This window comes from Caloenas nicobarica, chromosome 19 (genome assembly GCF_036013445.1).
Source record: "Caloenas nicobarica isolate bCalNic1 chromosome 19, bCalNic1.hap1, whole genome shotgun sequence".
In the NCBI taxonomy this organism is placed as follows: Eukaryota; Metazoa; Chordata; class Aves; order Columbiformes; family Columbidae; genus Caloenas; species Caloenas nicobarica.
This window is the reverse complement of record NC_088263.1, coordinates 4369965-4382537: the sequence shown is the minus strand read 5'-3', so window position 1 is coordinate 4382537 and position 12573 is coordinate 4369965. Positions and strand designations below refer to the sequence as shown.

The 12573-nt window shown below is 49.8% G+C and overlaps 1 protein-coding gene across 1 annotated transcript in view; it reads left to right on the top strand.

Annotated features, from left to right (window-relative positions):
• ASTN2 (astrotactin 2) overlaps positions 1–12573 on the top strand; it is a 318934-nt gene that overhangs the window by 39131 nt on the left and 267230 nt on the right. Inside the window, exon 2 of the mRNA XM_065648278.1 lies at positions 10783–10970. Coding sequence (XP_065504350.1) covers positions 10783–10970 — 188 coding nt within the window. The remainder of the gene's footprint in view (positions 1–10782; positions 10971–12573) is intronic.

Here is a 12573-nt window from a genome sequence, read left to right as displayed (position 1 = left end):
TCTCAGCAAAAGAGTGATAAATGCGTTTAATTTTTGCAGAGCTTGTAGCCTGGTTTTATCCCAGAATCTGTCTCTTGAGGTTTTATTAGCTGACGGTGTCTGTAGGAAAAAGTCAAAGTGACTAGACAGGAACAGCCGTGGAATTGATGTAGGAAGCAAGAGCGTGTTTTGGAGATAATGTTTCTCATTCTCGCTGTTGCTACGTACTGAGTTTAGGCAGTGCTTTTCCAGTTTTGCCGTAGTTTTACAGCTGCTGCCAGCCAAAAAATCCTCCTGCCAGTCTCCTGCTACGGCAGGGAGCGAGTCGCACGCTCTGGTCGTGATGGGTTCCCTGCTCTGGTCCATGAGAGGGTCCCTGCTGGGCTGGAGCACAGGGACCAGGGACAAGCCAGGTGACAAACACCCTTTTTTCCTACATGCGGCTCTGTTAAGCCTTGCCCAGAGGAAAGCTTGGCTTGGCTTGCTGAGAGCTCTGGGTGGCAGGAGAGACCCGTGTGCTCTGGGTGTGCTGGCGTGGGGACATGATCACCCTACCTTTGGATCTGGGAGAGAGACAATTTGCAAACATGTGTTGATGTGTTCCCGTAGGAAGCCAGGCACTAAATCATCACATTGCAGCTCGCATGCGGATTCATCCAGGGAACCTATTTAATTAGGGGATAAATTTAGAAATCAATTATTATTTGCAGAAACAGCTTCTTTCCCTCTAATGAGGCTGCAAGGATTCATTCCCCTCTGCCTCTCTCCCATGACCTTTGCGTATGCAGATCAAGGGTGGAAATGCTCTGTGTCTCTTCTTTCTCTGTGTAGGTGGCCCTTTTTTGGGCAGCTGCTGGACACCTTTCCCCGAGACTCTGCTAGAACAGCAAATGCGGGTACAACCATGAAACCATGCTGCTTTGGGATGTAATGGTGTGGTAGTGATGGGGGCACCAGGCCCACTGTTAGTGGGGACATGGATTAGTCTCTCCTAATGGGGTAGGGGTTGGGAAGCAATATGAACTTGATGAGAAGGGGAAGATAAGGACGAAGGGCTGGAATGGGGTGGTAGCCCCATTGTTATGATGGGAGGGAAGGATGGGGGAGCATTTCCACTGGTTTGGAAATACGGGAGGATTGCTTCTGTATTTGGGGAGGTGAAGCACGTTGTGGGACGTGGGTAACACGCCTGTGTCACCCCTTGCACTGCTGGGGAAAGGGACCCTGCATGTGCCACGCTGGGGTGGCGATCGTGTTTGTGAGGACATTGCTGCTTCGGGCTTCGGTCTCTGCCACTTTGTCACTTCTGATCTCTGACAAATTGCTTAGCTTCTCTTTTGCCTTATCCACTTTTAAAAGGGGGAAAAATTATTTTGCCCACAGGCTTCGAGAAGTCTTAATAAATTCGGTTGCTTTTATTATTTTGGATTTTAATGTCTCCTCGTCTTACGATGCCACTTTCCGAGCCCTCCAGCGACTTCTCTGTGCTCTTAGATCAGCTGCTTTGAGTCCAGTTCATTTCAGCGCGAGTCAGTCCAGGGAGAGCTGAGGATTTTCACAGCGACGTGTCTCAGTAAAACCCTTTTGCTTCTGGCAGCCTGATGGTTTGCAGCCCCCCCACCGCAGCTCTTTGCTCCAGCACCGGGGCTGCCCAGGTGGTCGGTCCTGTCCAGGGTGGTCTGGCACCCCGGGATGGCATCCTTGTGCTCTTGCATAGCTCTTGCTGTTGTTCTTTCCTGCAGAAACCTGGTGGTGCTTGACCACTGGGAGGCTGTTGGTGTGTCCCAGGCTGATGGCATCCTTCTGGAGTAGATGAATGTGCAGGTTGCTCCTTGGTGAAGCTGTAGTACTGGACTCTTAGAGAGAGGCAAATTTTCTGTGAGGTTGCAAGAACTCTTTTCTACAAGTAAGAGCTGAATTTGGGGTTTGTGAGTAGCCAAGACAGAACCTGGGTGCTTGGGTGGTACCTTGGGTACCTGGGAGGCTTTGGGGAACTGGAGGCTTTCCAGGGAGCGAGCCATCAAAAGCCTCTCCCAAGTAAGACATAAGACCCTTGATCCTTTTTAACTGTGGTGGTTCTCTGCCTTGACAGCAAGGGAAGGGACTCTCCTGTCATGATGCACATGAAGGGCTCCAGCAAATGTTCATTCCTGGTAACTGGTATTTTTACCCTTTTGGGCAAGAGTACGCCCAGAATTTTCAGGCTACTTGGCTTTTGATGCACCCACTTGGTGCTCCAGGTGACACATAGGCTGAGGAGCCCAAATTATCTACTACCTGTTGTGTTGTTTTGTTTTTCTTTGAAAATTCCCAGCCAGCAGCCAGCTCCTTGGAAAAGGACGTCTGTGTCTCAGGAGGGTGAACCATCCTACTATTTGTCTCTCTAAAAAGCAGCGAGACCTTCTCTCTCCTTCCTCGCTTTCTCTCCTCCTCTCCCCATCCCACCCCGGCGCATGGGGAGTTTCTACTGGGACCCCCAGTGCTCAAGAGCTTATTGGGAGGGGACATCTGTGGAGGAACCGTGCTCGAAAAAATTACTTCGCTTCACAATTTGAGCATTGCCCTGAGCTATCAAACTACCTTATCATTTTAAGAGGTATGTTTCCCAACGAGAGGCATTTAAAAATGCATAGAGGTTATAAAGCACTTGGGTAGTTTTAATCGAGCTCTGAGCGATGCTCGCCCCTCGAGGCCGCGCCGTTTGCTCGCTCCCCGGCGTGCGCCGTGCCCAACGGCGGATGCTATAAAAACGAACGGAGCGCTCTGCTTTGTTGTGAAGTCTGCCTGGATTTGCGGAGCTCTTCGAGTCACCTGAATAGGTCACCTTGCCCTCGCGCTCCTGCCGCAGCTCGCAGGGAAGAGAAGCACGGTGCCAGCTGCCCGGCTTGTCCCTTTGCCTGTGCGACAGCCCCCGCTGCCCCTCGGTGCCCATGCCGCCGTGCTGCTGCCCTCTGCCCTGCAGAAACTCACATTCAAAGAAAAAGTTGCAGTCGCTGCTGTCACCTGCACAGGGAAGAGGCCGTGGGGGTATTTTTCCAAAAATAGAATGTTTTCTCGTTGCGCAAGCCTTGTCTAATTCCATTCGTGACACCCAGGGCTGCTCTGCTGCTGTGGCTTCTGTGTTTGAGGAGCTGCTGGCTGTCCTGGAAAAAGGCATCACCGGCCCAGCCTCACCGGCAAATGTCTGTGTCGAGGCAAGGAAAGCAGGAGAAGTGTGCTGGGACTTGGGTTAAAATATAAGCAGAACGCACTCGGCCCCATCTGCACATGCCAACGTGTGCTGTTACTTGGGAGAAGAGCCTGACACCCCCCCGGCTCCAAGCTCCTTCCAGGCAGGTCAGAGATCAGAAGGTCTCCCCTCAGCTCCTGTTCTCCAGCTGAACCCCCCAGCTCCCTCAGCTGCTCCCTTGTCAAAGATATTGGTTTCTTTAACAGGGATTAATAGTTGGACCATCAAAAACCAGTGCTTGCAATTTTTCAAATAGTTTTTTCCCCCATTTATCAGCTCTGTCTCTTGTTGGTTTTGAGGATCTGGTGTAAGTGGGGAACAGAAGACTGCTGCAGCTTTCCTCGTGCAGGTTTCATGGACTGGCAGCTCTTTCTCCTGTGACAAGAGGAAAGACTCGGCTCTTCCCTGCACCTTCAAGTGCTCCTTCAGAAGTGAACCCTGTGGCTCTTTTCAGTGAGCCGGGAGCCTTGAGGGAAGTGGCGAAGCTCGAGCTTGTCAGGAAAACCCAGAAGCGCCTCCAAAGCAAACTCTGGTACCTTAATTGAGTGATGGGGATGGAGGAAGGGGACAGGGCTGCTAAACAAAATTTGTGCATCAAGGCACTGCGGTCACGCTCATGGTTCTTGCAAGCCTGCCCCATCATCTCTGAAGGACACACAGGAGAGGCTCAAATGCTTAAAGTTGCTTTCCTTTGCCTTTTTTTTTTAATGATGGCTGCATCAGCTGGGTGGAGGGCACTGTCGAGGGGCTGCGGCTGAGCCCCCCAGTGCTGCTCCAAGCCTGGACATCTCATCTCCCCAAGAAAGCTGCACCCAGGAGCACTGTGCCAGCTGCTCTCCCAAACCTGGCATTTCTCATTCAAACCGAGAAGACCCGTTGTGTTGAGCTGCCTGCGACTAATTTTCTGTGGGGTTGGTTTAATATGCAGTAGCACCGTCTGTCTGCACGCACTTGGCTTCCACTGCTGGTCAATGGGAGTCTCTGCTGACAAATAAAAATGGAATTGGATGGAAGGGATTTGAAAGTCAAAAGGGCCCTGTAATAATTTTAGAGCGCCTGAGGCGCCACGCTGAAGCCCTGGCATTATAAATAAGGGTAATGTACTAGCGACTGTATTGCAATCAAAGCAGCCGTAAGAATCTGGAGCGTGCGCTGAGCTTCTTTAAGGTGTGTGAAGTCAGATATGATCTGTAAGCAGTGCAGGCAAATCAGTATCTGCTCACGGACGTATATACAGACCCGAAAGCCTGCGATTTGAAAGGCTGAAGGTTTTTGGAGCCAGCGCAGAGGGATCCAGAACTGGAGTGAGAAGAGCTGAGTAGCCTGACCCTCCGATTGTCTCCAAGTGTTTCCAGGATCTGAGTCCTGGAAGATGCTGTCTCTGTCTTCCCGGTTCACCATCTCATCGCCTGGACCACCTGTGTGATGGTGCAGTCTGCTGACCTCTTGCTGCAGTTCAAAATAATTACACCTGTCTCAGATATTATATTTTAAAAAGAAAAAAGCATGTTTATGAATGAGGTTGGTGGGAGGATGGGAAGAATCCAGATGTCCTCCCCTTCGGTTGCATTGCTCCGATTGTCAGGGATCCTTCAGCGGCAACTCAGCTCTTATCACATCTAGGTGATCTTTGAGGTGACTGGTCACAGGAACAAGCCCGAAACTTGGCTTTTTGTTCTTCTCCTTCCAGGCGATTCGAGCAAAGCCTCAAAATAGCCAAACCCAACTTGACAGCAAACGCCAGCTTGTCCTGGGATACCTGACATTTTGTCTGTCCAACATCTGATGCACGGTGCTGCTGGGGGAGCAAACGAGGTGCAGAGGGAGCACCCCAGCCTGCCCACGGTGTGGGTGGGCTGCCCCATGGACCACCCCAAGACCCAGGCTCCCTCAAGCTCTCCCCCATCCAGCTCCATCCCTGGACACGCACCGTGTCCCAGCAGACACGCGCGGTGCCGGAGCCACCCCTGAAATGCTCTGGAGGTGCAGCCCTGTGTTCCTCACAGACAGGGGCTTTGGAAAGAGATGATCAGAGGGAGCTTGTCATCTTTTTTTTCTTTTTCCCTTCTTAAACTTCCCAGCTTCTCTATTACTTTTTACGATCTGCAGCTGCGTTTGTGTGTTGCCCTAGGGAGTACTGTGGGGGGAGTAGAGGTAGAAGGGAAGGAACATGTTAAAAAACGAGCAGAAGGGAAAAAAAAAGTAATGAACTGAGCTAATGGTGGGGATAAAAAAACCCACCACATTGCCACCAAAAGACCCAAGTCCTTAGAACTATTAGGGCCTGTTTGACTGCAGAGTAGTCCCCTGGGGAGCATGGGGGAAGCCCCATTACTAGAGTCGTTTTGGAGCTAGTCTGCACAGAGAGCGATAATCTATTCCACAGGGAGCAATCCTGTGCTGGCAAGGGCACTGGGGAGAGCTCTCTGTTTATGACTTTCTGCATAAATTTGGGTTATTAGCATAAGTGGTAGCTAGCACCGAAGAATCTATAAACTAACACTTCACCGGAGGTTGGTTCCTCTGGAGAACATTAACTCAGAAGAGCCCCTGGACTAATAGCAGGAGAAACAGGGTTGCAGGATTAGGGGTGATGCATGAGGAAGGAGAGGACGATGCGGTTGTCAGTGCTGGCGTTTTGTGTGAGATGGGATCGTGCTTCTGAGCCTGCCGTAAAAGGACATATAATCACTAACCACATTTCTGGCTTTTTCCCTGCCGACAGATTAGGAGGATGAGGTGTGCAGGTGAGCTGATGGAGTCTGGCTGCAGGGTGCAGGTCCTGCGGAGATGAAGCAGGTGGTGAGGAAAAAGGCAGCAGGAACCTGGATCCACGCGCTGGAAATTACTCACAGGCTTCTCACCCGTCACACCAAGGGTTTGGTCCGTGTTGCGAAGGCGTCCGGCAGGTCCCAGGGTCTGAGCAGCGCTGGGGAGCAGAGAAGAGAGAAAGCGCAAGGAGGGGTTGGTTATCTGGGGGTGGGGAACCGTGCAGGGATGAACCGCCGTAAGCAAAAATGGCTTATTTTAATAATGACCTTCAAGAATTAAATAAAAATACAATAATCACGGTAGATTAGCGGGAACAAGCCAATTAAATACAAAGCAGCCTTTGCAAAACGCCGTGACAGATAAGGCAGGGCTGCAACCTCCCGAATCGCTGATGAATGTTGAAGCATTGCATAAGGTTGGGGGGGCTGGGGGGAGCCAGTGAATATTTGAATTGAAGCCTGGCAGTCTGCCTTGGAGAAAGCAGAGGTGAAAAGGCGATCCATCCATCTCTGCCTTCAGTGAAACAGTGCGGGAGGGGGCGGAGAGGAGGGAGGAGGTGGGTAGGGCGGCCAGGAGCCCGGAGGCACGGAGTAACAATCCTCCAACTTTAATATCTGCTGTTTCATTTTATATTCATCATGTCAGCATAATCTGCTTTTATGGGAATCGTCTTGGTTCCCAACCAAATGCATTTAGGCCCTTTTGCTTTTTTAAGTTTGATTGTAATACGAGTTGAAGACTCCAGTGAAATGTTTATGGGTAAGGTTTGTAGCAACGGCAAAGGGAAAAATGGCATTAGGGAATGAGTTGGAAGGGATCTCGCTGTGGTTGCTGCTGTCCCCTACCTCCCCCTGGGCAGCTGACCTTCCGAAGGGCATGAGCCCAGGTCCTGAGCCCTGTGAATGGTTTTGCTTGGATTGCTTGTTTGTTTTCTGAAGAACACGTGGAAATTGTAGTTTTATGGGACCCAGAGCCCGAGGAAGGGCAAAAAAAAAGAAGAAAGTGCTCTGTGTGCCCTTGTATTAAATTCAGGCGATCGTTAGATGATGTGGAAGGCTGGCGGGGCTCAGCTGAGCTGTGTGATGGGAGATGAGGGGCAGGTGGGACTGGGGAGGAGACACAGAGACATCTCTGCTCTGGTCGCAGGAGGAGCGGGCTCCTCAGGTCCTCTGCTGTGGAATGGGGAAATGTGAGTGTCTGTGCGCCTTGGAAGATGATGAGGATGATGACGAGCAGGGCTCTGGCTGGGTGCTGCTGGGACCTTTGTTGTCCCTTCCCCGCTGCTCTCTGTTGGGCACAGGGAGAAGGTAGGAAGGTGGCACGGCAGAGGTTTTGTGGTCTGTTTGGCTGTTTTACTCGGTGTTTTACCCACAAAGCTGTGTTTGAAGCCAGGCTGAGAACTCCCTATCTGCAAGATGCTGAGATTTTAAATGGCTATAGACTACAAGTGCTTTTCCATTGCTGCCCATTTAAAACCTTAACTGTATCTCATTCTGTTTTGGTGCAGGAATGCCCTTAATTTGTTCCAAAAGCATTTGAAAGCTCTGATAACAGGCAATCTTGCTGCAGACTATTGCATCCTTTCTGATGGATGGGCTATCGCTGCTGTAACTACCGTGTAGATAGTGGGGTGACAATGCGTGTCCAGTGAAACACAGCTGGTGTAATATTCATGTCAAGTATATGAGGCCAAGAAACTTCCCCGCGTTTGGATATTGAAGAGTTCAGCAGCTAACGGGGCTTGAAAAGGCTTTTCTTTCTTTGTAAGCAGCGAATGTGATTGAAGGCTCACGATGTCCTGGCAATGCTGGGAATGGGAATGGCTGGGTTTCTGCAACGCGGGCTGCAGGGGTGAAGAATGTACAGTTATTTATAAATGTATGGTAAATGGTACCCAGGCTTGGCAAGTCAGCTTTCGTCAGAAATTGCCTTGCTGCTGGGTTTGCTTAAAATTGTGAAATGAATGTTAAATTGAAGTTTCTACTTTTGGAAGAGACCTTTTGAAAATGAAACAGGCTTATCTTCAGTCTAGGCTAAAATCCAAAAAATTGCCTATATCTCAGAACTCCCCAGAAATGTTCTCTGTGATCCTTTTAAACATCCCATGCAAAAATGTGTGCGCAAGGGAAAAAATTTGGAGAAAGATTGACCCTGGAGGTTTTTTTTCCCCGTTTCCCTAATGTGATGTAGCCTTTGAGAACTGTAGCGGTGGGGTCCTGGTGGCACCTGCGTCAGGTCTGGGTGCTATAATCTCCTTTCCTGAGCTCTTTTGGAAAGTTCTGCTGCAGGGCTGTGTGTTAATACTGTAAATAATCCTCTCCTGTGGGTGACTGTTTCTCTGAACAGAACTAAGATGGTTTTGTGTAACCAGAGTCCTGCGTCTTGATACTTCTGTGCTGCCCCATGGCCTGTTTGCCTCTGTGGAAGAGTTTGTGATATCTGTCCCAAAGCTCAGTGTGTGCTTTTGCTCCTGAAAGCAGCATTTGTTGCAATTTTAATTAGACAAAGAGATGCTTTTCAGTACAGATCTCTCAAGTATTGCTAGGAGGACAACTGCAATTAGGCAGCCCTGATGTTCTTCATTTTGTTTTTACTTTTACCACTATAACGAACCTTCTGCTTTAACCTTTTTGGAGGCAAGAGACACAAACCCCTCATTTCATTAGATTCCCAGGTCTTGCACGAGCTGCTGTCCTGCAGTGTGAGCCGCAGAGCTGGCTCGATTTACAGGGTAAAGAGTGCAAGCAACACCTCTTGCTGCTGATTTGCTCCAGCAAACAGCTATTTATATTAAAGGAGAGAAGGGATTATTAGGAGCGACCTCATTGCAATGTCAGAGATATGACAGGGAGTTCACGTGTCCCCTCCAAAGTGCAAACGTGGGCTCTTGATGGATCCCATGCATGGTCAGGAGCTGTTTAGTTTTTCTCCTTTGAGTGCTCAGATGTGCATTGAGATTGGGGATAACAACCTGCGCTGTGCTCAGGAGGCAGAGATAATGAGCACAGCCCTCTGATTAGATTCAGGTGGCAGTGCAACCAGCTCAGGTTATGTCAGGTGTATAATTAGTGAGGTGCTGAATCACAGAGTTGGCAGTGACGGGGTAACCTTGTCTCAGCCCTTGGCGGGGGGGATCCTGCAGGACCAGGGACCTGATGGGGGTTTCTTGGGGAGCAGGGGGTGGTTGGCTCTGTTTTAGTCCATGATGGAAAGCCAGGAGCTTGCTGCTGGAAAATGTATTGATTTCAGGAGTAAGAAAAACTGTCGTTGATGGATTGAAAGGTGTTTTTGCTGGGTGGGGAGGTGGGTCTGTAGAAGTGCCTGGGCTCGTAGCCTGTGTGGCTGCTCATGAGCCACAACTTGGGTGTCTTGAAGTGTCTTGGCCCGAAACCTGTGGGTAACTCCTCAGACAGCCTCACTGAGCTCATTCCTTGACATGGATGTGCTTTTGCACAGCTGGGTTCAGGGGAATAAAATGCGAAACGCCACTGCCATTCCCTGGCCACTTTGCCCGCAGGGGAACGAGCCCTGTCCTCTCCACTGACCCTCTCCTGGGTGATGCTCCCCAGCCAAGGTGTGGAGAAGGACCTCATCTGTGTTCCCACCATGGCTGCCAGCCTTTCTGGAGCCGACACACAGTTCAGAATGTAGGTCATGGTCTGTTATAGCCGGTTGTTCTTTCCAAATAGGAGGGAATTGAATTTGGGTCTCCCACAAAGCAGGTGATTGCCAGAGCCGTGGGCCTGGTGACTAAGAGGACCTGACTTGCTTCCCATTGCTTATATTGCAAATGGAAAAACAAACACAGAAAGAGAGAGGTGGTGGAAGGAGAAATATTTTGGCTCGTTTTGCGCTAGTGTTTTTTATTCCGTTTTGATTTTACTGCCAAACTGCCAAATCAGTTCTTTGCGGAGAGGGGTTTAAAGCTTGATGGGCAGCTGTGGAGCTGTCAGCGCTCGTGCCCGTGTCTGCTGCAGCTGAGGCTCCGAGCTGCCGCCTCCCGCTGTGCTGGAGCCTGGGGATCTGTGGCTTTTGGTTCCACGGTGCCTGGGTTGTCCAAGCCCCTGATGAATCAGATGTGGTACCCGAAGTCAGGGGAAGCTGCCGCAGTGGATGCGTGTGCCTGGATGCTGTGGTCCCGGCTCCCAAGATGCTTACGCTGTAAATTGGGGTTGGATGAGATATAAAACTAACAGGAGGAGGCAGAGGAAGACCAGCAGACATGCAACCCCAGGACCAATATGTATTTATCAAGCCTGCTCGTTATCTCACTGGTGCTTGTTAGTCTGTGCTGGGACTGTCCCTGCTAAAGGCGGCTCTAGTGCTACGTTGCTACCTGGAAGAAGGCTTTGTTGTGAATGCCAGCAGAATATGTACCGATGTCTGCATTTTGGCTTGCTTGGCACCAAGAGGTCCTCCCTCTACCCCGTTCCAAGCAGCAAAGCTCCCCTGGGCTTGGCTGCAGAGCTCTGGGAGCTTCTTCCAGCCTTTTTGCTCGGAGAGCTATGGGAGGTTAAAGGTGCATTGTGCAATGCGTTATTTACAGTTGTTGTTGCCTTTGTAGTCCAGAAATCCCAGGGCACTTCAGAACCCCTTGCTTTTTGTTAAGGAAGACAACTGTTACTGTTTATACTTTGGGAAAATGGCAGACAAAGGCCAAAAAAACCCAAAGCTCAGGCTCCTCCAGGGGCAGGACGAGGGGTAAGACTCTAAAGTCCTGACTTCCAGGACTGCTAAGAAGATTGCCTTTTAGCATCATGGAGAAAAACACTGATCCTCGGTTGCGTGTTGTGTCCCTGCAGAGATGTCGGGGACCGTGGCTGACATCTCGCTGGTGCACTGGAAGCAGCAGTGGCTGGAGAACGGCACCTTGTACTTCCACGTCTCCATGAGCAGCGCTGAGCATCTCTCCCGGGCCACCCCCCCCAGCCTCCAGGAGCCTTCGGAGATTGTGGAGGAGCAGATGCACATTCTTCATATCTCGGTCATGGTGAGTGGAAGCTGCCGGTGGCATCTGCGGGGACAGAGGACCGTCTGGGAGGGGACAGCGGTTGACAGCTGGATGGTGGTGGGAGGGTGGTGATAAGGAGCTGGGTGGTGAGTCTGGTTTGCAAATGCCCATGTCCCTTCTTGTTTGGGCCTTTAGAGAAGGAGAGATGTATTTGAATGAGCCAGAAAAAAAAAAAGAGTGGTTGGTCTTTTAAGAAATTGAAATAAAATAAAAAAACAGACCATAGGGAAGAAGCTGTTGGGGGGGTGACAAGGAAGCTCATGGTTCCTCCAGCCTCTGCTGGCAACTGGGGAGATGTTAATGGGGTATTTCTCCTTGGTCTTGCATTTGGGCACGTGCAAAGGCAAAGGTTTGGGCTTGGTCATTTCTTCTTGAAGCTTTCTGAAACCGAATTCTACCTATCAAGTGAATATGGGCTGCAGCGTGTTCTTTCTCTTGCAAAGGATGAGTCTGATCTAAAAGTAAAAGGATGATCCAGATGCTTTGAGTGTCTCCATCTCAGGTGTTTATGTGACCTTTTGTTAACATATCGTGTGCGTGCTCTGTTGCCTTTCAAAATGCTTATATCAGTATCTTATGAGGTGGTTGCTTATGTATTTGGATCTGATCCATCATTCCTCTGTGCTTTAGCGCTCCATCTGTAAAATGGGACTAAATTTATTGTCCTTTAACTCCTATTGGGATAAATCATCGTGCCAATAAAAGAAAAAAAAAAGTTAGGCTTGTAGACCCTGTGTATATGCATGACACCTATTTGCCCAAAGAAAGTGTTTTATGGGATGGAGGTTCCCATTGCAGCAACCCTCTGCAAAAGGTGCATCTGTTCAGGTCTTGCAAGCCATGCGTCGTCTCCACACCTTCTGCTCCTTGTTTTGGAAGGAGGAGCAGAGACGATGACTGTACAAAGCCTTTTTTTCTTCCCCATTGGAACAAGCAGCTGTTTCTCTTTTATGACTTAAATATATTTTTTTGAGAGAGAGGAGTGGGGGACTGCAGCTTACTGGGTTGGATTGGAAGTGTTTCTTATGTCCTGCTAAAAATGTCAGTGTGATGGAGTATTGCGGGGGAAAAAGGGTAACACTGGTTTACCTAGAAAATGAGCCTGAAAAAATAAGTGAGAGACAGAGCAAGGAATAAAGACAGCAAACCCTGAGTCTGGGGTGTGAAAAGCTCGTTTTCTGGTTTGGGTGTGGGATTGCTTTGTTATCGTGGGCAAACCTGCGCCTTGGAGAAGAGACTGGTGGCTGCGGGGGGATGCTGGCTCTGGACCCTGGCCATTAGTGCAATTGCTTGAAATGCAGATTTTCTTCAGCAGAGAGAGATTCAGTCCTGGACCTCAGACCTTGCTGAAGCTGATTGTTCTAAAAAACAACATGAAGATTGAAATCAATTGATGCTTTGGCGAGAGAAATGAGTTTCTTTGAGAAATTCCTGCCCAGAGCCTTCCCATGCTGTACCTTGGAGCGTGGTAGGAGCAATGCCGGTGGACTGGAGCTGAAGGTGTCACTGTGCATATCACAGAAGAAATGTTTTTGTAGTCTAATTCCGAGTTAGCCGGTGAAGCATGCTTGGCCATGTCTCG